Source organism: Vitis vinifera, chromosome 4 (genome assembly GCF_030704535.1).
Source record: "Vitis vinifera cultivar Pinot Noir 40024 chromosome 4, ASM3070453v1".
Taxonomy (NCBI): domain Eukaryota; kingdom Viridiplantae; phylum Streptophyta; class Magnoliopsida; order Vitales; family Vitaceae; genus Vitis; species Vitis vinifera.
In genome coordinates this window covers 19184841-19208023 of record NC_081808.1, presented here as the reverse complement: position 1 = coordinate 19208023, position 23183 = coordinate 19184841, and the positions used below count along the sequence as shown (strand labels likewise).

The window sequence follows — 23183 nt, the reverse complement described above, 5'->3', positions numbered from 1 at the left end:
ATGGCCCTTTGGGATTGTAATTGAGGGCAATTTCAATTCTAGTTTCATTATTTGGTTGTTTTATGTATTTTTAGATTTGGTTTTCAATTTCATTCATATCTAAATACACAGTTCCACAAAATTAACAAGAATTTTGTTAAAATTGGAATACCAAATTGGGTTCATTTTAATGCAACCAACAAAATCTTAGAAAAATTCTTACTCCTTTGTTAATAAGTGCGTATGCAAATGTATACTACACCTCAGCATCAGGTGATGCAAAGCCAAAGGCATCTTGTCTTAGTCAAGGAAGTACACATTGCAATACTATGCTTAGAAGAGCCTAGTCTTGACAGAATAGGGTTTTTCTGGAAGCAAGGATGGTGTCAATTGTTACCTCAGTACTTATTTATATGTTTTGGGTGCAAGCATGCAATTCAGCAGGCTTCCTAATTTCTGGAGCTGGTTTGATTTAAATGCTCGTGTGGGATGCACCAAGGGAGGGATCCATAAAAACTTGGCTGGAATTCTAACACCATACAGATTGGCACCTTCATTGTTGATCATGCAGATTTGCTGATTCCTGTGTTGACATGGAACTGAGATGTATCTCACTGAATCACAAGCATTGATCAACTTCAATTTTTTATCCATAATTTACTTTTAAATTTCTGAACCTGATCACCTTAGTTGGATTAAATTACGATTAACTTAGCCTGGTGTTTTTCTTATTATTCATATTTATCTGTTTTTGGAATTTCATTCAGGCTTGGCACTTATTACCATGAATGAAGCACGGTTATGGACCGATGGACGATACTTCTTGCAGGCATCACAGGAGCTAAGCGACCAGTGGAAACTCATGCGCCTTGGAGAAGACCCTGGTGTAGATATCTGGATGGCAGATGTGAGTCACCTTTTGTTAAAGTTCCTTTAAGATTATTTTCTAAAGCTAAGGGCTGTGTAGCGTAATATACTGAAAGAGGTCTCCTCAGTTTGAAGAATCATGTTGGGCCCCAAAATCCTGGTCACATGTCTGTCACTCCTAGGATGTGTCTAAAAATTATTTTCAGTTGGGGGTCAAACACTCAATGGTCGCAGAACATGGCCTATTTTGCTGTACTGGAGAGAATAGTGTAGTTTAAGAAAAAGAACTATAGTAAGAGGAGTAAGACGAGTCATATACGGGAAGTATATAGGATACATCAAAAGTGTATGTGAGGAGAAATGATATAGAGAGGAAAAGAAACATGCAATATTCTATTGAGTTTCTCATATGGGTTGAAACCCAAGAAGCCTATTGCCCCCGTGCTTAATGACATGTAACGCCATGTGGGGGTTCTAGATACTATTTTTGGGTTCCGTATTATCATTTGTAATAAGTTTCTTCCAGTTACTCACATCCATTTTTTCTCTTAGAAACTTAGTTGACATCCTTAATTTTTCTCTTAGAGATAATCATGCTGTTTAGATTTCACCAACTTTATTGGTATGAACTTTTTATTTTTTGTTTTCTTTGGTTTATTTTGGTGATAGTTCATTGCTGTAGGATTTTTTAGATTTTATAGAAGATTTACTTCTGTTGTGTAATGAGATGAGAGATTAAAAAGAAAAAAGAAAAAAGAAAAAAGAAAAAAGAAAAGAGTGAAAAAAAAATATAGATCCTTGGCAATCACACCTTAGGAGATTGGATAGCCACTAAATTTTGACTAATTTTATTCATTAAAGTTGGAAGACTACACAATTTTATATGTAATTTTATTTATTAAAATCGAAAGACTACATAAATTTATATAGATGTATTTTTTATAGGCCACAAGAGATATATATTGAAGGCGCTTGAATAAAGACAAAACAAAGTACACATGTTATATACAAAGGTCGCCAAGACTGGAAAATAAAAGAGGAGAGAGATAAAACAAAACCATTCCCTCTCCTATCTATGAGCTAAGCTAATCTACACATCCTATCATGGTCAAAGAGTGATCATTAATATATCATTTGGCTTGATCCACAAAAGTATTCATAAAAGAGCGTTTAGTTGGTTGTTCAAATTGCTCCAAATTTTTGAAAGCCCTTTTCTTTCTCTCCTTCCATAGAGTCCAATAGACACAAAGGAGCGACTTTCTTATTTTAAAAGATCCATGCTAACTCAACTGAGTTCTTGTTACTGTTGAGTGCATCACTCATACTACCTCAAACAGAGAGAACAATAGCTGCCATAAAATACTTGCTGTAGGTTAATGAAGGAGCAAATGATAGGCTCATTCATCCCCTACCTTGGACATGTTTAACCGACATTATCCTTCCCCTCCTTTTAAGTATGATCAATTGTCAAAATTCTTCCCCTATCTTGAACATATCTTGGACACATCTAACTGGCCACTAGGAGACTTAGAGGGGCCATATAGGATTACTAAGGCTAAAGAGCCCACCCTCCATTAGGCCTGACATCCATCAAATTTCTGTTTTCGACAGAGAAAGCTGGCTCCTCCATTGCATGTGCAGAGAGCCTTGACTATGGAAATGACACTTGTTTTCCTCTTTTTACACGCTTCTTTTCTTTAGGCACCACTTCCCCAACAACGTGTGCAATCCCCTCACAATCATCCGTGACCTTCATATCTCTGCACCTCTCCGTAGAGACCACTGTTGTTAACCATGCGGGACCTCCCACCATAATTGAATGGCAAAGATAGAGGCCCCAACCATAGTGTGCAACATACTAGGTGCCTTCCTCTCATTGGGCTTGACAAGGATCCTGATCCATTGTAGATGGCGCATCTCAGCTCCTCATCCATTGCCACGAATCCTTTGAAAGCATCAGGTAGCCTTTTGAATAACTCTCTTCCCCTCAAATATAGAGGCAACCCTATCACTCACCCATATTTTTGTAGCACAAACCCCTTCCCTTAATTTTTTGTACCAAGAATTTGGGTAAATTCCATATAAGAACCTTGGGTAAATTCCATTTTTGATCCTTGCAATAGGATTACTTGATTTGAGGGATCCTTTTTTGATGGGTAACTTAATTTAAGAGATTTTTTCAACCCTTTTTTTGTATGTAAATTGTAAAAAAAAATGTAATGAAATATACAAGAGATTATTTTTCATCACACATAACACACACACCCACACACACACACACACACACACATATAATTTTTTTTTTGATAGGCAAATAAGAGGATGTATTAGAAAAGCCTAGAAAGGCAAAAAGAGTACACATGAAGTATACAAGCAACGCCCTAGGAGCTAGGCCAAAAAGAAAAACCTTTTTTCTATCTAGACAAAAACCATTCTATAAAGTCAAACAAGGACAAAGAATGAGTCTCTAAATATACCCTACCCCAATTCACAAAAGTGTACAAAAAAGAGAGTTTTAGAGCTTGGTCGGTACGTTCATTGTCATTGAACACTCTTTCATTTCTCTCCCTCCATAATGTCCACATTAAACAAAGGGGAGCAGCCCTCCAAGCTTTTTCCTTTCCCTTACTCACAGAAGCACCATGCCAAGCTATCAAATTCCTTTTGATTGAGGAGTGTAGGACCTACTACACATCAAAAAGGGAGAAAAGGAAGCTCCATAACATTGTAACCTTCTTGCAGAAAATGAGCAAGTGGTCACTAGTTTCCTCTTCCATTTTACACAAGTAACATCTATTTGGTAGAATCCAGCCCCTTCTTTTAAGCTGATCAGTGGTCAAAATTCTGTTCCAAGACGCTTCCCAAGCAAAAAAACTAACTCTCATGGGTGCCCAAGATCTCCAAATGATGCTCCAAGGAAAAGGTTCACTAGAGGTAGATGTGAGGGATCGGTAGAGAGATCTAACAGAGAAGGAGCCATTCTTACTAATCTTCCAGCTTAAAGCATCCTCCACATCACTATGCAAAACCAGAGGGTGTATTTTTTGGAGCAAGCCCTCCACCTCTTCCATTTCCCAATCCTTAAAGCTTCTTGAGAACAAAGGATTCCAGCTTCCCACCTCTCTTTCGTCCTCCCAAGCATCACATACCCATTGATCCTTATTGACCGCCGATCTAAATAAGTTGGGGAAGGCATCCTTCAAAGCTTGGTTCTCACACCACAAATCCTTCCAAAATTTGACCTTCCTCCCATTCCCCACTATAAAGCGGGATCTTGAGCGAATGATTTCCCAATCTTTTCTGATGGCTTTCCACAATCCCACACCATAGGCCCCTCACTTCTTTTGAACACCAACCTCCCTCTTCCTCCCCATATTTGTCTATAATTACTTGTTTCCACAAAGAATTCCTTTTTATAGCAAATTTCCAGTTCCATTTCCCAAGCAGGGCTTTGTTTAGGGCCACAAGACTGCGAATACCCAAGCCTCCTTGTCTCATATCAGTACAAACCGCACTCCAATTCACCAAGTGCGACTTCTTCTCTAAAGCGCCACCGCCCCACAAGAAGTCTCTTTGGATCTTTTCAAGTCTTGCACACACCTTCCGCGGAATAACAAGGAGAGACATTAGGTAAATAGGGAGGCTTGAAAGGGTGCACACACACACATATAATTGTTTTCCCTTAGCATTATTTGGCCATTTAGGCACCTTTGTATATATTGTTTATACCTTTGTTCGGCTTTTGTTAGGTGCTTTAATATATTCTATCTTTGCTTATCAAAAAAAAAATAAAAAATGAGGACAAAAAAACCATCAACATATGGGAAACATTGTCCTTGGAATACATTTGGTTTATGAGTATCTTGACTTGGGAATAGGCATCTTATATTCAAGTATAAGATTACCATGTTTGTGCATATTACGTAGAAAGTATTAGTTTCCTTAGATATGAGCAAGGATGAAAAGATCAATCTTTTTAGTGATTGAAATTTTATGAAACTGAGCATCCTGATATGGCAACTAGGGTGCTAGTAAAATCTGCAAAAAATCACTGAAATAGTGTTGAAAAATTGACACTATGGAAATATTGGGGAAAGGCAACCAAAATATTAGCAAAGTATATATATTTAAAAGTCGAGGCTTCTTGTAGCCTGATTTCAGAAAAATATCTTAGAATTAGATGGAAATGTGATTTGGAAAGAATACTGTCATTTTAAATTAAATAATATATTTATTTATTTTAGATAAATAAAATGGTTTGAAAAGCTCATCATTTTCACAAGAAAAGATATTACAAATGCTTGTTAAAGAATTGTGATAAAAATATTAAACAAAAATTTAGCATGTATGGGTTTAAAATTGTTTCTATCTTAATTCAATTATCAACACTTATACGAATTTAGAGGGTATCATTAAAAAATGTGATAAAAAAATTTGAATCTAATTCTCATTTTCATTGAAATGTTCATTTATAATATAAAAATAATACCGTATTCGCTTTTCAATTATCTCAAATTTTAGTTCAATTATGTGATAAAAAATCATCCTAATTATGTATCATTTTAGATTTTCTAAATTTGCATTTTAGTGAATTAATATAATGTGCTTAGCAAATACAAATTGTATAATTACTAGAAAAATAATCTTAAAATGAAATATTTACAATCAACTATTTAAAAATAAAATAGAAAAGATAAAATTTTATTGTTCTTTGCTTTTGCCAATATGATATTGACTAATTGTAAGAAGTTTTTCTTGTATATATTAACAATTATGAAAATATGTACAACATGTATATATTATTATTCATGAAAATGTTTTTAGATCCATGTTAGTATTCAATATTCATGTTTTACCATCAACACATTATATTATTTACAAAATAACACTAATTTTATCATACATATTTAATATAAAAACTAGTTTAGTTTGTATTTGGCTTTACCCAAACTTTCTAGTTTACCCCAACATTCCCCACCTGTATGACTGTTGCTGAGCAGTCTTTGGATCATAATATATGTATGGGCTAGGAATTCTTGAATTTGCTTGCCTGTATTATTTGTTGTTTTATCATTTCTCAAAGTTTCAACCAAAATTTTCATGTTTTTTCTGTTAATCTCCATGGTCTCTTTCATTTTTACTTATATTTTAAAATTGAACCATTGATATTTTGTGGATATTGATATTTTCATCCTTGGATATGAGATTCTCTCAAATTTAGGGAAATATTGTACCTATGGAGGATTATTGTTTTCTTTTTATTCCCATCTTCAGGCAACAATGATAAAAGGAAGGAGGACAATCTTTTGTTTGTTTTTATTTATTTATTTATAACTAGATTTAATCATTCTAATGTTTCTTTGGGTTTACTATGTAAACTTATATCAATTCCTAAGTTGTTCTCAAAATAACCAAATTTTATAATAGAAATAAAATTTGACTGGAGTTTCAAATTCCCAACTTTTGCCAAGCCTTATAATGGAAATCTTTACATTCCTGGAATTTATTTTTAGAGATATGATTTCAGTATTGAAGTTTGATGCTTGTAAACTCAATGCAACCTCAGAGAACAAGAAACTACCCAATTATGTCACCAGCAGATTTTTAACTTCTCTTAGTCCTTGACATAGAAAAATTCATTCTTATATCCGGCGATGATCTGCTAAAATTCTAAGGATTTATATTTTTACCTCTGTTGAAATAAGGTTTGGAATAATGCATTCCTATAGACAACCATACTAGTTCAGGCTGAAATCACTTATTTCCAAAAGTTACTTATCAATAATGCCTTTTGATGGTTTAGCTTAGTTGAAAGATAGCTATGATTGTTGGACTACTTGTCATTTTTTAGTTCTTTGAATTTTTATCAAATTTTAGTTTTGTTTGTTATAATGTAATAGAAAACCATATTAAAGTGGAAACTTTTTATGTGCTTTTGTTAGAATCTGCCAAACAATGCAGCTGTTGGTATTGATCCTTGGTGCATATCAGTGGATACTGCACAAAGATGGGAGCGTGCTTTTACCAAAAAACGGCAAAAGCTGGTCCAAACATCCACAAACTTGGTAGATGAAGTTTGGAAAAATCGGCCACCAGCTGAAACTAATCCTGTCATTATACAGCCAGTAGAATTTGCTGGTCGTTCTGTAGCTGATAAGTTGGAGGATTTGAGAGAAAGGCTCATGCAGGAGAAAGCTCAGGGTATAATTATCACAGCGCTTGATGAGGTAAGTTCATCTTGTTCTTGCTTAATATTTGCAATTCTGTTGTTTCGAGATTGAGAATCTATTGATTCTCAGGGACCTTCCAGTTTAAATTTCCTCATTTTCTCATGCAAAATTAAGTGTAATAACTGTTACGCAGGTTGCTTGGTTATATAATGTTCGTGGGACTGATGTGTCTTACTGTCCAGTTGTTCATGCATTTGCTATAGTGACATCCAAATCAGCTTTCTTTTATGTTGACAAGAAGAAGGTCTCTTCTGAGGTTAGTTGTTGTTGTTGTTATTGTTTTTTTTTGGGTATATCTCCATCTCTGATTTGCTAACCATGAAAAGTAGTAAGGCAATGGGACTCCAGGGATATGGTATTTGGTGACTCTGATTGGTGCGCAGAAAATCAGGCAATATAATAACAGATATTATGAGAACCAGATATGTATTAATTCCAAGCTGTCAGCGACAAATGAGTACTGAAGTTAAAAGATAGTCATTAAAAGATCAACCATATCAAGTAAAAAGTAACAAATAAAAAATAATTCACTTCATTTGCTAGCCTATCTATCTTTAATTTATTTATTGATGTGAAATGGGAAAATATTGTTGAGGTTAAACGAGGAATGTCTGGGGGAAACAATGCTTCTTGTGGACTATGGTATAATTTACACACACATGTCTATTGCTTCATTGCGACATGATTGACTTGGTTTAGACTGTATTAATTTTTTTAATATCCTTTTTTTTCTATAGGTAAAAGCAATTGTATTTAAAGTGCCTAAAGAAGGGCACATAAAAGTACACATGATGTATACAAGGCACCTAAGGCCAAAAAAGAAAGAGGATATACAAAAAACAACACACTCACATCACTTGCAACCCAACCAATCAATAAAATCAAATTAAGGCAACAAACTAAAACCTAAGAGCACCCTGACCCAATCTAAGAACATGTACATAACCATAAAATATTTTGGTTTGTTAATTTGGAATCATCAAAGCTCTCCAATTTCTTTCCTTTCATGAGGTCCAAGATAAGCACAAAGGAGTTGTTGTCCACACCGTCTTCCTTTTCTTCCCTATAAAAGAGCTAAGAAGGGCATCCCTGGCTGAAGGTGGCGCCGCTCACTAAGTTGAAAGAAAGGTTCTGATTCTTATTTGAGCCTTAAGTTGAAATTTCTTTAGGCTATTTACTGAATGAAAAGGACAATAAATTGGTTTAATGTGGAAGAAATAATCTAGTCTTTGAGGCTTGGCTTAAGTGGTGTGGGGTTAAGGTGGAGATGTGGGAGGTTCCATGTTCAAGTATGGCAAAAACAAAAATCCAAGAAGAAGGTTACCTATCAAAAGAAAAATGTGAAGGACATAATCTTAGTAGCAAGTACATGTAATTGAAATGTTTTAAAAGGCTAAAGTCTGTCTTGAGGCGTTTTGTCCAAATGAAGTGAGACATAAGCCGGTGGAACTAGACTTGAGCCTCAACTTAAACAAGTAAATAAACTAATAAATAAATAAAAATTCTAAAAAAAAAAAATCATAAAAATACTAATAAAATTACATGAAAATTAAATGATAAGAAAACCCATAAAATTCGTAATAACAAAATTAATGGTTTATCATTATCAATAGTTTCTAAATTTAGGTCCTTTTTCTCTCCAAAAATTCAACTCTCTCATGCTTCATCAAATAATCTTTAGCACTATTATAACCATCACTTATTAGATTCTTTAAGGAATTATAATCATATCTGATTGTTGTAATCAGTGTTAATGTCTGTCCACTCTTCTTCTTTATCCATATGCTGCAGTGATAATTTTTTACTTATCTATTAAATATGGTAATGATTATGTATGAGTTCAGTCACTAGAGCAGCCAATAATTCCCCTATTTCTTTTTCTCATCACCCTTTTTCTGCTCCATTTGAAGAGTTAATTAGAAGTGAACTAATCTGTTATTTGTAAAAAGTTTAAAATGATTTTGGACCTCAAACAAAATGTATCCAATGCTATATATCTGTATCTTACACAATCTCACACCCGCACCATGTCATATCGTGTCGACAGGTATTAGTGTCCATGTATCTCAGCTTCAAGCAAGGATCAGATCTAAAAAGTTTTGGACCCCTTGGGTAGCTAAGATGGGGACTATATCTATTTTTGGAGATAGAAAAGGTGAAAAGGACACTTAACATGGTTGGTAATAACTTTTTATAAAATTTCCTGAAAATGATCTATATGATGAAAATATATATATATATATTTTCAGGTTTTAAAACCTGTGAGTATTTTAACTATTGAAGATGATGCAAAAATGTTTAAAAAAAAGGTTCGATATTGTTGTGTTTGACAAGGAAAGCATTTTTTAAGAACATTTTCATTTTGCTACCCCATAGGCCTTCAGATCCTCATCTGGTTCAATCATGTGCGCTTATTATTTTGGTGGATCTCACATCAGTTACCGGGCCTGATCTCAAATATAGGTGCTCAATTGGATTGGCTGCTTTTTGGAACAGACTGCATCTTTTCCCTAGGACCCTAGACCTTTAGATTGTCAGTTCATGTACCCATTCAAGCAAAGCTACAAGACCAAATTCTTCAAACCCCTAAAGCAGTTCATGCCTTCTATTTTTTTCAAGTTTTTCAAAGGATTCTTTTGGTTGTTCCTATCAAAAACGGATTCTTTTGGTTGTTTGCGTATTGATATATATTGACTGACAGCTAGTTTAGTGTCAGGTTTCACAATTATCATACTTGTACAGGTACTTAGGCTCTATTTAGATTGGCTTTTAAGAGGCTAAAAGTTCTTTATTGGGTGCAATAAGAGCTTGTGAACATGTTTGGGCAATTTTAAGGAGCTTATCATTTAAAAAAAGAGTTTATTATACAATTCAAGATAATGTTACTTCTTGTAGAGGCCCCCTCCTTTAGCTTATCTAGGAAGCTATTTCATGTTTAATTACTCTTTGAAGTACCAATGTTGACTTCGGCTTCAGCTCCAAGCTAAAGCTAAAAATTAGAAGATATCCCAAACAAGGCCTTAAAAACTCAAGCAAAAATTTGTTGTCTTGTATCTTTCTTTTATACTCTACATCCATGTCAGGAGGCAACTCACATCTGTATGTCTAATAGGTCTAACCTTTTGACTTATTTGGCATATGGTTATTTTATGCAGGTAAACTCCCATATGGAAGAAAATGGAATTGAAGTTCGAGAGTATGGTGAAGTTAGCTCAGATGTAGCCTTGCTTGCGTCTAATCAACTCAGACCTTCCCCTGTAACTGATATAACAGAGAATGACATAAATGAAGAGGAAGAAAAAACTTGTGGCTTCATATGGGTTGACCCTGGTTCATGCTGCTATGCTTTGTATTCAAAACTGGATTCAGATAAGGTTGTTTTGCAGCAATCACCTTTGGCCATTGCAAAAGCTATCAAGGTAGCATATCCATTGTCCCTATAACTGGACATATTATTTGAAATACGAGTTACAAAAAGTGTTTGAATGCCTGAGTAAGCTAATAGTACAGGATTGGTGAACCTATGTTATCATATAACCATGTGAAATGTTTTCGTTCTGAAAAAGTATAATACATATAACTGAAATGAGGTTTTTCTTTGTGATATCAATTGGGCAAATTTAAAACCTTCTTGAGGCTTTCTCAAGGAGACCAAATGTGAGGCTTTCTCAGGGTTTACCTTTGAGGTGATCTGGCAAATTTCTTGAGCTTGCGAAGCATTTATCAGCATCCAGCATGCTGGAAATATGCCTATTTGAGCTGTTTTCCTGTTTACCTTGGTCCTTCTATAGTGCATGAGATTAAGAAACTTTTCCTTTACCCTGTGATAGAAATATTCAGATTCTTGGATTAAGCACATGTGAATAATGGAATCTGAAGCTGTTTCTAAAGTCATTAGATAATTATAGTTACTCTCTGGTAATTCTTTACAAATCCTAGTAGCTCCATTTGGCTTCATCATGTCTATGTCATATGTTCTGATACAATTTTGCAGTAGTACTACATTATAATTATTTTTTTTTGATAGGGTAGTAATACGTTATAATTACCTTCACCAGACTAATCTTTTCTCGTACTGGATTAAATTTCTAGAATCCAGTTGAGTTGGATGGATTAAGAAAGGCACACATTCGGGATGGTGCAGCTGTTGTGCAATATCTTGTTTGGCTGGATAAGCAGGTATGCTTCCCCACTTTGTATCTTCCCCAGAAAATTTTAAATTTCTGTACAAATATCACATTTTATCTTATCTGTTTATTATATAAAAGACACTAACATATGCAGCAAACTCTAAAGCATGAAACACGATTCTGAAGTGATCTTCGGGTGCTTTATGGCCATTGATATTATAGTGCTTGAATTGATTTCTCTTGGCCTTTGTAGAAATGTCTAAGACTCGTTTTGGTAATTGTTTTCAAAAACAGTTTTTTGTTATCTAGGAAAAAAAAGAAGGGAAAACACGTTTAACAATCAGAAAACAGAAAACAGTTTACTGTTTTTAAAAATGGAAAACAAAGTATTTTCAGAGAATGTATTTTAGTTTTTTTTACTTATTTTCTAAATATTATTTAAAAAAATAATTAAACAAATATGGAGAATGATTAAAAATAAAGTACTACATATAAAAATTATTTTTAAAATATATTTAAAAATATAGAAAACAAAATAAAAAATATTTCAGGTTCCCAAACAGACATTTGTTTTGCAAAACATTAGAGATGGTTTTAAAAAATTGTTACCAAACAGGGCTTAACTTTTTGGATTGTTTTCTCTTGAACTTTATTGGAATATCTGCTTGCTTGCTCTCTCCCTCTCTCCCTCTCTCTTTTGAATCTTCATGGATTGTGCTTTGGGCTGTTGTGACTATGGAATAACTATTGTTGTTACTTAGGGAATAATTATGTTATACAGAATAGCTATTCTCTTTCTTCTCCCCTCTCTGGTTGGTGACAGAAACAAATTTTGGGGGTCCTCGTTCTATGAAGATACCTTTAGCTTGTAAGCTGCTTTTTTTTTTTCTGAAACATTTGATCTTACTGTTGTTTCAAACTTGCAGATGCAGGAGAATTATGGAGCTGCTGGTTACTTCTTGGAGGTAGAGAGCAAGAACAAGAAACAACAATCATCGTATGTTCTTTTTTCCTTGTTGATTTTGGTACTTATTCCGTGGTTTGAAGTATGGGCAATCTAAGACATATAAGCCACCTAGATACTGTTAATATTAAAGTCTGATCTGATTTGGTTCAGTGCCCAAATTGAGTAAAAGGTTGTCTTGGATGAGTTGTCTCATGTGTTAGATGGTGTATTGATGTTGTATGATTTGACAAGCCTATTCACATCAGATACCAACTGATACATGGTGTGACAGAATGATATGTAGATACATTGTGTGAAAAATATGTAGCAATGCTATAACCATGGTTTGAAATATCGGTAAATACGGATATATCGGTACTTGGATTTAACGGATATATTGGAAATATTGGAGAAATATCGGTGGATATTTTAACAAAAATATCAGTAATGCGAAAATTATTCAAAATTCATGAAAATATTTAGAAAAAAATCAAAAAATGATAAAATAAATAAAAATACACATGTTTAAAGTTATTTTCTAAGTGTAATTGACATAGATATAGTCAGAGAGAAAAATATCGGTAAGCAATGATAAATTGATCTTAAAAATTTATTATTTATCTAATCACATATTAGAACTTCATTATTATTATTATTATTATTATTTTGGTAATTTTTTTGAATAAGTTTATATTTTTAATATTTTAAAATAAAAACATTCTAAATTAAATAAAATTAAAAGGATAAATATAAAAAATTTAAAATTGAAGTGATAGTAATTTTTTAAAATAGGATTAATGAGATAAATGATAATACATTTAATATTAAAACTATAATTTATTTAATTCAAATACATTCAATAATGTAAAATAAATGATAATACATATATGATTTTTTAATATTTATATTTTTTATATTTAATTATCATATAAATGATATTAAAAAAATTATAATGATGGTTTTTATACATTTATTAATTAACTAAATAAAATTTAAAGTAAAATAATTAAGATTAATTAATTAATTTTTTAATAATGAAATTTAACAAATTTATTATCAACATATATTAATAAGTGTGAACTTAGTCTAGTGGTAACCAGGATTGAACCCAAGTTTTTTGGCCAAGGTTCGAATCCCCTAAGCAGCAACATAAACAATTTCAAAAAAATTTGAAGTTTGAAGGGGGTAGGCAGTAGGCTTCAACGCAATTGAATGGTCAACTAGACTTAACCATAAAAAATATCAGGAAATTTCCCAAAAAATCGGAAAAAATGTAGATGTTTAGGCGAAATTTCAAAAAAATGGGCGAAAAATCGGTCGACTGATTATTGGTGAGGAATATGTGTCAATTTGCTCCGATAACCGAAATATTGAGGATATTTCACTGAAAAATTTCGACATTTCAAACCATGGTTGTAATCTATTGGTATGCAGTAGCAGTTACATTCTGTTATTCCTAAAAAATATTAAAGGAATATAATTGATATTTGGGTTCTTTTGGAGGGCTGGAAATCAACATTGGAAAATTTATCTTATTTTGAAACATTATGAAGCTTAGTTGAATTAAAAAAAAAAAAAAACAAAAAAAGAAAAAGAAATCTCTGATGGTTAAAGAGAACAAAATGTTTAGTTTTCAATGCTAGTTCTGGAAATTGTTGTGGTTTTGCCATTGTTATAAAAACCAGACTAAATCGGTGGCATTTCCGGTTTGGTGTCAAACCGTTGAAATCGACGGTTGGACCGGCGAACCAAGTGAACTGGCTGATTTGTAGTGAATTGAACAGGTCACTGCATGTTTTTTTTTTTCCATGAGAGAGAGATAGTGAGATGGTGGAATGGGACGACTGTTGGTCGGCGATCAGCAGTCACGCTTGAGCTGCTGCTGACAGTGAGATGGCTGCTAGTTGGGGTAGGCGCCAGCGCACAGGTATGGTGAGAGAGGGGGATTACGCATAGGTATGGTGTGACAGAGAGGGAAAGAAGAAGAAGAAGAGAAAGGGGGAAAAAGGGCGAATGGTGATGGGAAGAAGAAATGAAGAAGAAAAGAAAGGGGGAAAAAAGGAACGACTAGTGATGAGAAGAGAGGGTTTTGTTTTTTTAAATGAATGGTGGAGATTAAGCATAAAAATGAATGTCCATATGGTTCTTTGAAAAATGGGCCTAAAAATTGGATTATCTAATAAAAATTGCGTTTTTTCAAAATACGTTTATATTTAATTTTATCATTTAATATATTAAATATAAAAATAAATATTATTAAAAATTTTAATTATATATATATATATATATATATAATTTTTTATAAATATTTTTAATTTTAATAATATATAAATTATATACTTATGACGTCATTGTTTTGACCGTGGTTCAACCACGGGTTTGACCAATGAACCGTGAACCGGTAATATTTTCGATTCAATGGTCAATCCAGTTATGAAAACATTGGGTTTTGCTAAATCTTGTGCAATACTATGATATATTAATGTTTTATTGTTAATACATCATTTGTCTAGTACCTGCTTGGCTTTATATCCATAGGATACATGTGAACAGTTGGCTTGGTTTTACAAAGAGGCCTCAATGCTAAGCATGCTGTCATTCAGAGTCCTAACCAACAAGGGCCTCAAGAAGCTTTACATATTCTCTTTGCTTTCTCCTCCACCTCCAAGAAAGGGGTGTCTACATTCAATATTGTGAGTCACCAAGTGCTAGGTCAATGCTGGGCACTAACCTTCTCAAAATCCCTCATAGATGTTCTTGACACCATGCCATAATGCTTGATGCCTGCCTGAGTTAAGGCTAAGGCTGGGTGATCCCTGACAAAGACTTAATGCTGTTGACATTATCTCACCTTACCACTGAATAGGGTTGGGATAGAGGCTCTTGGTTTGATTCCCCTTTATGCTTGTTAGTGAGAGACACCAAGCATAAGGGTTGATGCTGGGGATTAACCTTCTCAAGATCCTTTGATTTGAGGTGCCCTTGGAACAGCACCCTAAACTGGGCTTGTGGGGAAGGGCACACTTCTTCCTGGGGTTAAGGAAGCATAGAAAGATTTGTTAGAGAAATTGTCACTCTTAGTTTCCTTCGAGCCCAATTTATCCTCCACTTCCTCTATTATCGAACATGAATGCAGTCTTTAGAGGAAGGTCTTCACTCTTTCCAATTCCTAATTATGGAATTGTCTGTGAAATTAGGGACTCCATTAGTTTTCCTTGCCAATCTACTTCCATAACTTTGCTACCCAAGAGTCTTAAGCAACAACTATAGAAAACAACATTAGGAATGGTTCTTCTAAAGAACTTTCTCCGCACCATCTATCTTTTCGAAATTTTACCCTTTTGCCATTACTAACAATGAAGTGATATCTAATTCTAAAGACCTATCCAACTCTAATAGCCTTCCACAACCCACTCGATGGAAATCCCCCACTTCCCTTAAACACCAACTCCCTTTTTCTACCTCTAACTTTTGTACCATGACTTGCTTCCAAAGGGACTTACTCTCGGTAGTAAATCTCTATCACCATTTGCCCAAAAGAACTCTGTTAAGAATATGAAGATTTTTTATACCAAGAGCTCCACTCTTGCCTAAATGGATATAGACCACTTAACTAAATGGGGTTTTTCCTTATCCCCCCCCCCCCCCCCCCCCCCCCCCCCACCTCCTTTGGCCAAAGAAAATCCCTTTGGATTTAGTTTAACTTAGGCAAGCTAGACAATGAGCTTTTGATCAAGGTAAGCCCATTTGAGAGATTTTGTCTCTTCTACAAGGCAAGCTTTCTCTGAAATCTCTCCTCCATTGAATATTATATTCTCATTAATTTGTGAGGAGCTTCCAAAGGAAGGCTTAGATATGTAGTAGGCAGATTTCCTACATTATAATCAACAAGGCTTTCCATTTTTTTAACTTCCTCTACCATAATAAGCTCATGTTTCTCCATGTTCATTGTCTTTAGGCCAGAGATTGCCTCAAATCAAATGAAAGCCCAACTTTGGTGCTCCAACTACTCTTGGTTAGCATCATAGAAAATTAAAGTGTCATTAGCAAACAACAAGGGGACAATTCCATACCCTTGCCAACTCTTTCTCCAACTTTGTATTCTAATATGGAGGCCCTTTCTCGTACCCTTCTTAAAATCTGATTGAAAGACTACATCCCCAAAATGACAAGGTAGAGGTAAAGATGGTTTCCCTACCTTAAACCTATGGAGCTCTAGAAAACACTGGTTTAAATCTTGTTGACAAGGACATAAAATTTTGTATTAGATATACACCATTTGATCCATCTCACTTATTTTTTACTGAAGCCCATTTTAACTAGTACCCTTAGTAGGAAATCCCAATTTACATGTTCATAGCCCTTTCAATGTCTTGTTTACAAATAATGCCACTATTAGACTTTTTTTAAACTAGAGCCTAATGTCACGAACTTATTCTTTTCCTAAGCTCGTATGACACTTAGACAAGTCAAGACACTTGATCTTGCTAAGTCAACCTTACTCCCGATGCTTAGCTTGCTAGGCTAAGATACTTACAACTTGGAAGTTTTAGAAGGCGTAGTAGGCAATTATTGAAGAATGAAAGCTTTTATTGCTCAAAAGAAGCTTTAATAGTGTTTTGGAACTCACTTGCTTGGTTAGGAAATGATTTTGGGTGGTGCCTTGGCCAAATGAGGTCTTAACCTACCTTAAGAAGTCTCTAGAACCTTGAAGGGTTCCTTACAAATCAAGAACAATCTAGAAGTTCCTACACTAGTCTATGTACAAGGCCATGTACAAGATGACTTTGGAAGATTCTAGAACACCTCACACTTTTCCAGTGGTCTCCTAGCTAAGTGTAGAGATGTGTGAGACATCTCTAGTCTTTTCTAGAAGCTTTCACACTCTTCCACTTTGTAGCTAAGTGTAGATGTCTCCAGGGGTCTCTAAAAGCTTACTACCTCTTATATAAGCCCATGGGAAGGGTCATTTGAAGCATCTTGTAACACTCTCCCCCACCCATGCCGTCGACGTCCCCGTTGTTGTCTCTTCTTGAAACCTCTCAATGTGTTTCCAGAACCTTCTCAAGGTATTTGCATGTTCCTAGCTTGCCTGCCTCTTAGGTAGTCATTTCCATTGAACTAGATACTCTATCACGGGAGGGAACTCTTGTCTCCTGGTGACTCGTTCAACCAGGGTATTTTTCACCTCCTTCTCCCGTGAGGCCTAGGATGGATGCAGACACCTACACTTTCGATGCTTGGAGTGCTGCTTCCTCTTGCCCATTGAGTTCACCTTTCTCTTGGTGACCTTGTCCATGTGTGTGTGGGCTACCTTAGCTTGCTCCCCTTTTGCCTCTTTTACTTGCACCCCCGATAGTAAGGAGGTCTTAGGCATACTAGGCTTTGGGTTGACTTGGAGGGCACCTAGTAGTTGCACCAAGCCCATATGTGCTTCATCTTCCTATTCTCTCTCCTCAATCATGGCACTGGGCACTTTCTTTTTTGGACAATCCCATGCCCAATGTGGACCGTCACATAGGAAGCATTTGATTTTAGGCGTAAACTCCTTCCTTTCTGCCTTACCCCTTCCTTCCCACGTCTTGCCTTATCCCATTTTAGGAGCATTGTGGTCCCTTGAAACCTCGTCTCCCCCACCCATAGCATGGCTATTCTCCAAAGACTTAATCTTGGAGGAGTCTCCCCTCTTGTAATCCGTTAAAGACTCTACTATTGCCATGGCCATGGCTAGGTCTTGGACACCACGTCTCCTCAACTCTTGCTCGGTCCAACTTTGCAAGTTGTCCATTAAGTTGAATAGTAGCTTCTCCTTGGACATGTTGGATATCTCAAGCATAAGTGTAGAGAACTCTTTGACATATTCACGGATCAAGCCCGTGTGTTTGAGACGCTTCATGTTTTTCCTTGCTAGGTAAGCCATATCCTCAGGGTAGAATTGTCTTTTGATCTCTCGCTTAAAGGCATCCCATGTGTCTATGGTGCATGTCCCTTTTTCTATATCAACAAACCTTCGACGCCACCATAGAGTAGCATTATCGATGAGGTAGAGGGTCGCGGTATGTACCTTAGTGTCTTCATCCGTTAGTGCGATAGCCTCAAAGTAGCGCTCCATGTGCCACAAGAAGTTGTCTAGCTTCTTGGTATCCCTTTTGCCATTGAATGTGTGTGGCTTGGGCACCTCCACCCTTGGTGCCTCATGAGTGGCTATGACTCGTGTTGATACGACAATCTTGTAGATGGCCGGCTTTTGTCGAACCTCCTGGTCTCGGGCCTCCATGCGTGCAACCAATGCCTCCACTCTTGACTCCATGCTAGCAAACATGCTCATGACCTTGTCTTGAAAGGACATGAACTCCTCATGTGACACCGGCTGAACTTGTGAGCCTAGCACCTCCTCACGAAGGTCTTGGATATGCTCCCTCAGATCCTCTAAGCCCTTCTCCATGCCTTGCTCGATCAAGTCCACTCCTTCCCGGGTGTCTGCCATTCTTGGATATGCTCCCTCAGATCCTCTAAGCCTTTCTCCATGCCTTGCTCGATCAAGTCCACTCCTTCCCGGGTGTCTGCCATGGCTAGCTCCACCTTGGCTAGCCTTGCCTCCATGTTGGCTATGGCATTATGAGATTTATCCTTCCTACCCCTGCCCCGTGCAGTAGGCTCGGTCTCCCTCCTACGGGTTTGCTCACTAGTCTCGGCCATGTTGGAGCCCGACATGCTTCCTTTACTATGCACGCTTCGTAGCTACGCTCTGATACCAACTGTCACGGACTTAGTCTTTTCTTAAGCTTGTGTGGTACTTAGACAAGTTAAGACATTTGATCTTACTAAGTCAACCTTATTCCCGATGCTTAGCTTGCTAGGTTAAGATGCTCACGACTTGGAAACTTTAGAAGGCGTAGTAGGCAATTCTTGAAGAATGGAAGCTTTTATTGCTCAAAGGAAGCTTTACAAGTGCTTTGGAACTCACTTGCTTGGTTAGGAAATGATTTTGGGTGGTACCTTGGCCAAATGAGGCCTTAACCTATTTATAGGCACCTTAGGAAGTCTCTAGAACCTTGAAGGGTTCTTTACAAATCAAGAATAATCTAGAAGCTCCTACACTAGTCTATGTACAAGGTCATGTATAAGATGACTTTGGAAGATTCTAGAACACCCCACACTTTTCCAGTGGTCTCCTAGCCAAGTGTAGAGATGTGTGGACATCTCTAGCCTTTTCTAAAAGCTTCCACACTCTTCCACCTTGTAGCTAAGTGTAGATGTCTCCAAGGGTCTCTAGAAGCTTCCTACCTCTTATATAAGCCCATGGGGAGGGTCATTTGAAGCATCTTGTGACACTAAGCATATAGAGTTTGTCTACCCCCCATAAAAGCATGCTGGTAAATTGAGACCACTTTCCTTAACACCTTTTTGAACCTATTGGCTAGGACTTATGCTAGGAGCTTATAACCCCAAAAATAAGCTAATAGGTCTGGAATCATTTAGGTCCTTAGCTCTGTCTTTTTTTTTTGGGGACCAAGACCAAGGAGGAGTCATTTAAGCTTCTCCAAAAGATCTAATGACAAAGAACTTCTTGAAGAAAACCACTACCTCAGGTTTTACAAAATCCTAGCTCATGTACAAATCGCCACCATAAAACCATCTTACCTTGGAACTTTATCTCTACACAGATTGGACAAGGCGGCTAACACTTCTTCCTTAGTAAAAGGAATCTCCAAGTTTCTATCATTGTGCCTTCCAACCCCTGATTTGTCCTCCTTATCCCTTCTAATTAAGGTTGATTGCAATCTTCATAAAAAGACCTCCACTCATTTCAATTCCTAATCATGGAATTGTTTATGGAATGAGGACTTCACCAGCCTTCCTCCCTATCTTGTTCCCATATATCTGCCATCAAAGAGTCTTTATTAGTGGCTATTGAAAACAATACTGGTAAAGACTCTTCTAAAGAACTTTCTCGACGCCTTCTATCTATCTAAAATTTTTCCCTCCTGCCATTACCCATCATGAGCGAGCTCTACTTCTAAAGATTTCGGACCTGATTCTAATATCCTTTCACAACCCTACCCTATAACCATTGCTTACCACCCTTAAGCACCATTTCGCATCTTTTGTCCCATTCTCTCTCTCAAAGGCAAATCTCTAGTTCCATTTACTAAGAAAAGTCTTATTAGAAGTATGGAAATTTTTTATGCCAAGTCCTCAATCCTTTTGGTCCAAACAAATTGTAGACTGACTTTCTCTCAAGTGCCCTCCACCCTATAGGAAATCCCTTTGGATCTGCTCTAGTCTTAAGCTTACCCAGCTCAAATGATAAGTAGAGACATGAAATAAATTAGTAGGCTTGACAATGTGCTTTTGATCAAGGTAAGTGTCCTTCCTTTTGATAGGTATTGCCTCTTATAAGAGGCTAGCTCTCTGTGAAGTCTCGTCTCCACTGAATCCCATATCAGTATTGATTTGTGAGGAGTACCCAAACATAGACCCAAATATGTAGTAGGTAGGCTCTCAATCCTATAGATCAATATTGAGGTTAGACTCTCCATATTTGCAACTTTATCAGAATTAGCTCATTTTTCTCCGTAAATCATATATTGTCTAAAATTGTGTGAAGGCTAGCTTAGTCCTTTGATGCTTCAATTGCTCTTGGTTAGCATCACAAAAAATTAAGGTGTTGTTAGTGAATAACAAAACTTCCATTCCCTCCCCACCCATTCTTTCTATTTTGAATCCCAAGATGAAACCTCTTTTCATTGACCTTCCTTAGGATCTAGCTAATTTCCTCATTTTCCAAAATAAAGAGGTAAAAGGAAAGAGGGTCTACTTACCTCAATCCCCTTGAACTCTAGAAAAAATGAGACAGGACTATGTTGTCTACAATGGAGAATCTCATCATAAAAATGCACCATTTGCTCTATCTCACCCATTTTTGGCCAAAGCTCATTTTCTCAAAAACCGTTATCAAGAAGTCCCAATTTACATAATCATATCCTTTTTCAATGTCCAACCTACAGATGACCTTGCTATTGGTGCTCTTTAGCATTGAATCTGAAGCCTCATTCTCATTAAGGGTTGCATCCCAAATTTGTTTGACCTACACAAAAGCTGGTTGGTCAATTGAAACCACCTTGCCTACTACCTTTTTGAGCTGATTGGCTAGAACTTAAACTAGGAGCTTACACACCCGCCCAACTAAACTAATGAGTCCGAAATCTTTGAAGTCCTCAACTCCACCTTTCTATGGAATCAAGATTAAGAAAGTAGCATTTAGGATTCTCTCAAAGGAGCTATTATCAAAGAACTCCCTGAAGAAGCCCATCATCCCGGTTTTTATGAAGTCCCAACTCATCTCTCAAAATGCTATGGTAAAACCATTTGACCTTGGTTTATCCCTGCATAAATTGGATTCCTTCTCAGAGATAGGTGCCTCCAATTTCCTAGGATCATTGCTTCCTAGCATTTCAAATTGCATCCCACTAATGCTGGGTTTCCAATCCCTTACTTCAGTAGGAGCAATATTGGAAAGCCCAAGACACCCCTCATTAATATCCACTTCCTCGATCAATAGATTCCCATTGACACTGACTTTGGACAAATGGTTTCTCCTGTGTGCATCGGTCATTTTATGAAAGAATTTGGTATTTTTATCCTGTACTTTTATTCTCCTCTTTTGGCATGGTTTGTCTTAATTTCTGCCTCCTCATCACTTCTTCCAATGAGGTCCACTTGTTAAACTCAGCTACAAGTAACCTTTTGCTCGTAGACTCTTCAACAGTGAGGACTGCATCTCTTTCCTTAGAATCCTGGAAACCGATCTGCTTTAGGACCTCAAATTTTTTAGTAACAATGTTTTCTAAAGACCTTTTTTCCCACCTTCTTGAATCCTACTTGAGGGCTTTCAGTTTTACTACCAGAATGTAACTAAATGAACCACTCTTTAGGACCTCAAATTTTTTAGTAACGATGTTTTCTAAAGACCTTTTTTCCCACCTTTTTGAATCCTATTTGAGGCCTTTCAGTTTTGCTACCAGAATGTAACTAAAAGAACCACTCACATTACCATCCATTAGTTCCTCACTAGGTATTTGAATCCTTTCGATTTAAGCAACATATTTTCAATTCTAAAGGGAGATTTACCCCTCTGCATCCCACAACCATCTAAAATCATGTGAGAATGATCTGAAATCAGTTGAGGTAGAACACATTGAATTAGGTCAGAAAAATGTTGCTTTCAATCATTTGACCCTAAGAAGTGGTTAAGCCTCAAAGAAGATTGAAAATTCTGACCACCGCACCAAATGAATCGCCCTCAAACTAGCACAATATCCCTCAAGTTCAGCTTTAAGACTTCCAAAAAGCGCTTCATATCAGAAGACATTCTTAGGTAATTTGTCCTTCCCTCAAGAAATTTGACCATACTAAAATTCTTTCTTAAGCACCACAGGTCATACCAAATACCTCTTATGGCCCTCAAATCCACCCCCAAAAATCCTCTCTTTCCCCTCTTGGATCAGCCCATAAACTCTAGAGAAAACTCTCACTTCTATACCAATCAATTCTAGCACCCTATGGTCCTAACTGACTAGTATGCCTCCTGATGGTCCTCTGGCATCCACAGCTCCCCACTCCCAAAATCTTCCTACTCCCTAGCTCCTCACTAGTTGTGTGGACATATGTTCTATCTTGGATTTTTGAAAGTAAACTAGATCTCCCCCTTGATGTCTTTGTTGGCTCCTTTGACCTTCCAAGAAAGGATTTTTAGTTTTGTCATGCAACCAGGGTTGGGTTTCAACTGCTGCTCCCACAACCCCTTTCATTTTTGGAAGAATCTTTGTAGCCAACTGAGTATTCCAACCTCTGAAGGTCCCTCACAAACCGAGATATCCATATGGACTTCCTCTTTGCCCTCAAAGACAGACTATACTCTCTCCTAGCCTCCATCTTCCTCAAAAGGGACATTACATCCTTTTCAAATCCCAACATTGGCATCTCAATAAAGCTCCTAAAAGCTACTAACTTGTGAAAAAACATTCA

At 36.4% G+C, this 23183-nt stretch overlaps 1 protein-coding gene across 1 annotated transcript in view; it reads left to right on the top strand.

Annotated features, from left to right (window-relative positions):
* LOC100242807 (aminopeptidase P1) overlaps positions 1 to 23183 on the top strand; it is a 35356-nt gene that overhangs the window by 1333 nt on the left and 10840 nt on the right. Inside the window, exons 3-8 of the mRNA XM_002273210.5 lie at positions 747 to 886; positions 6789 to 7073; positions 7210 to 7332; positions 10232 to 10495; positions 11169 to 11255; positions 12133 to 12203. Of these exons, the coding sequence (XP_002273246.1) occupies positions 747 to 886; positions 6789 to 7073; positions 7210 to 7332; positions 10232 to 10495; positions 11169 to 11255; positions 12133 to 12203 (970 nt within the window). The remainder of the gene's footprint in view (positions 1 to 746; positions 887 to 6788; positions 7074 to 7209; positions 7333 to 10231; positions 10496 to 11168; positions 11256 to 12132; positions 12204 to 23183) is intronic.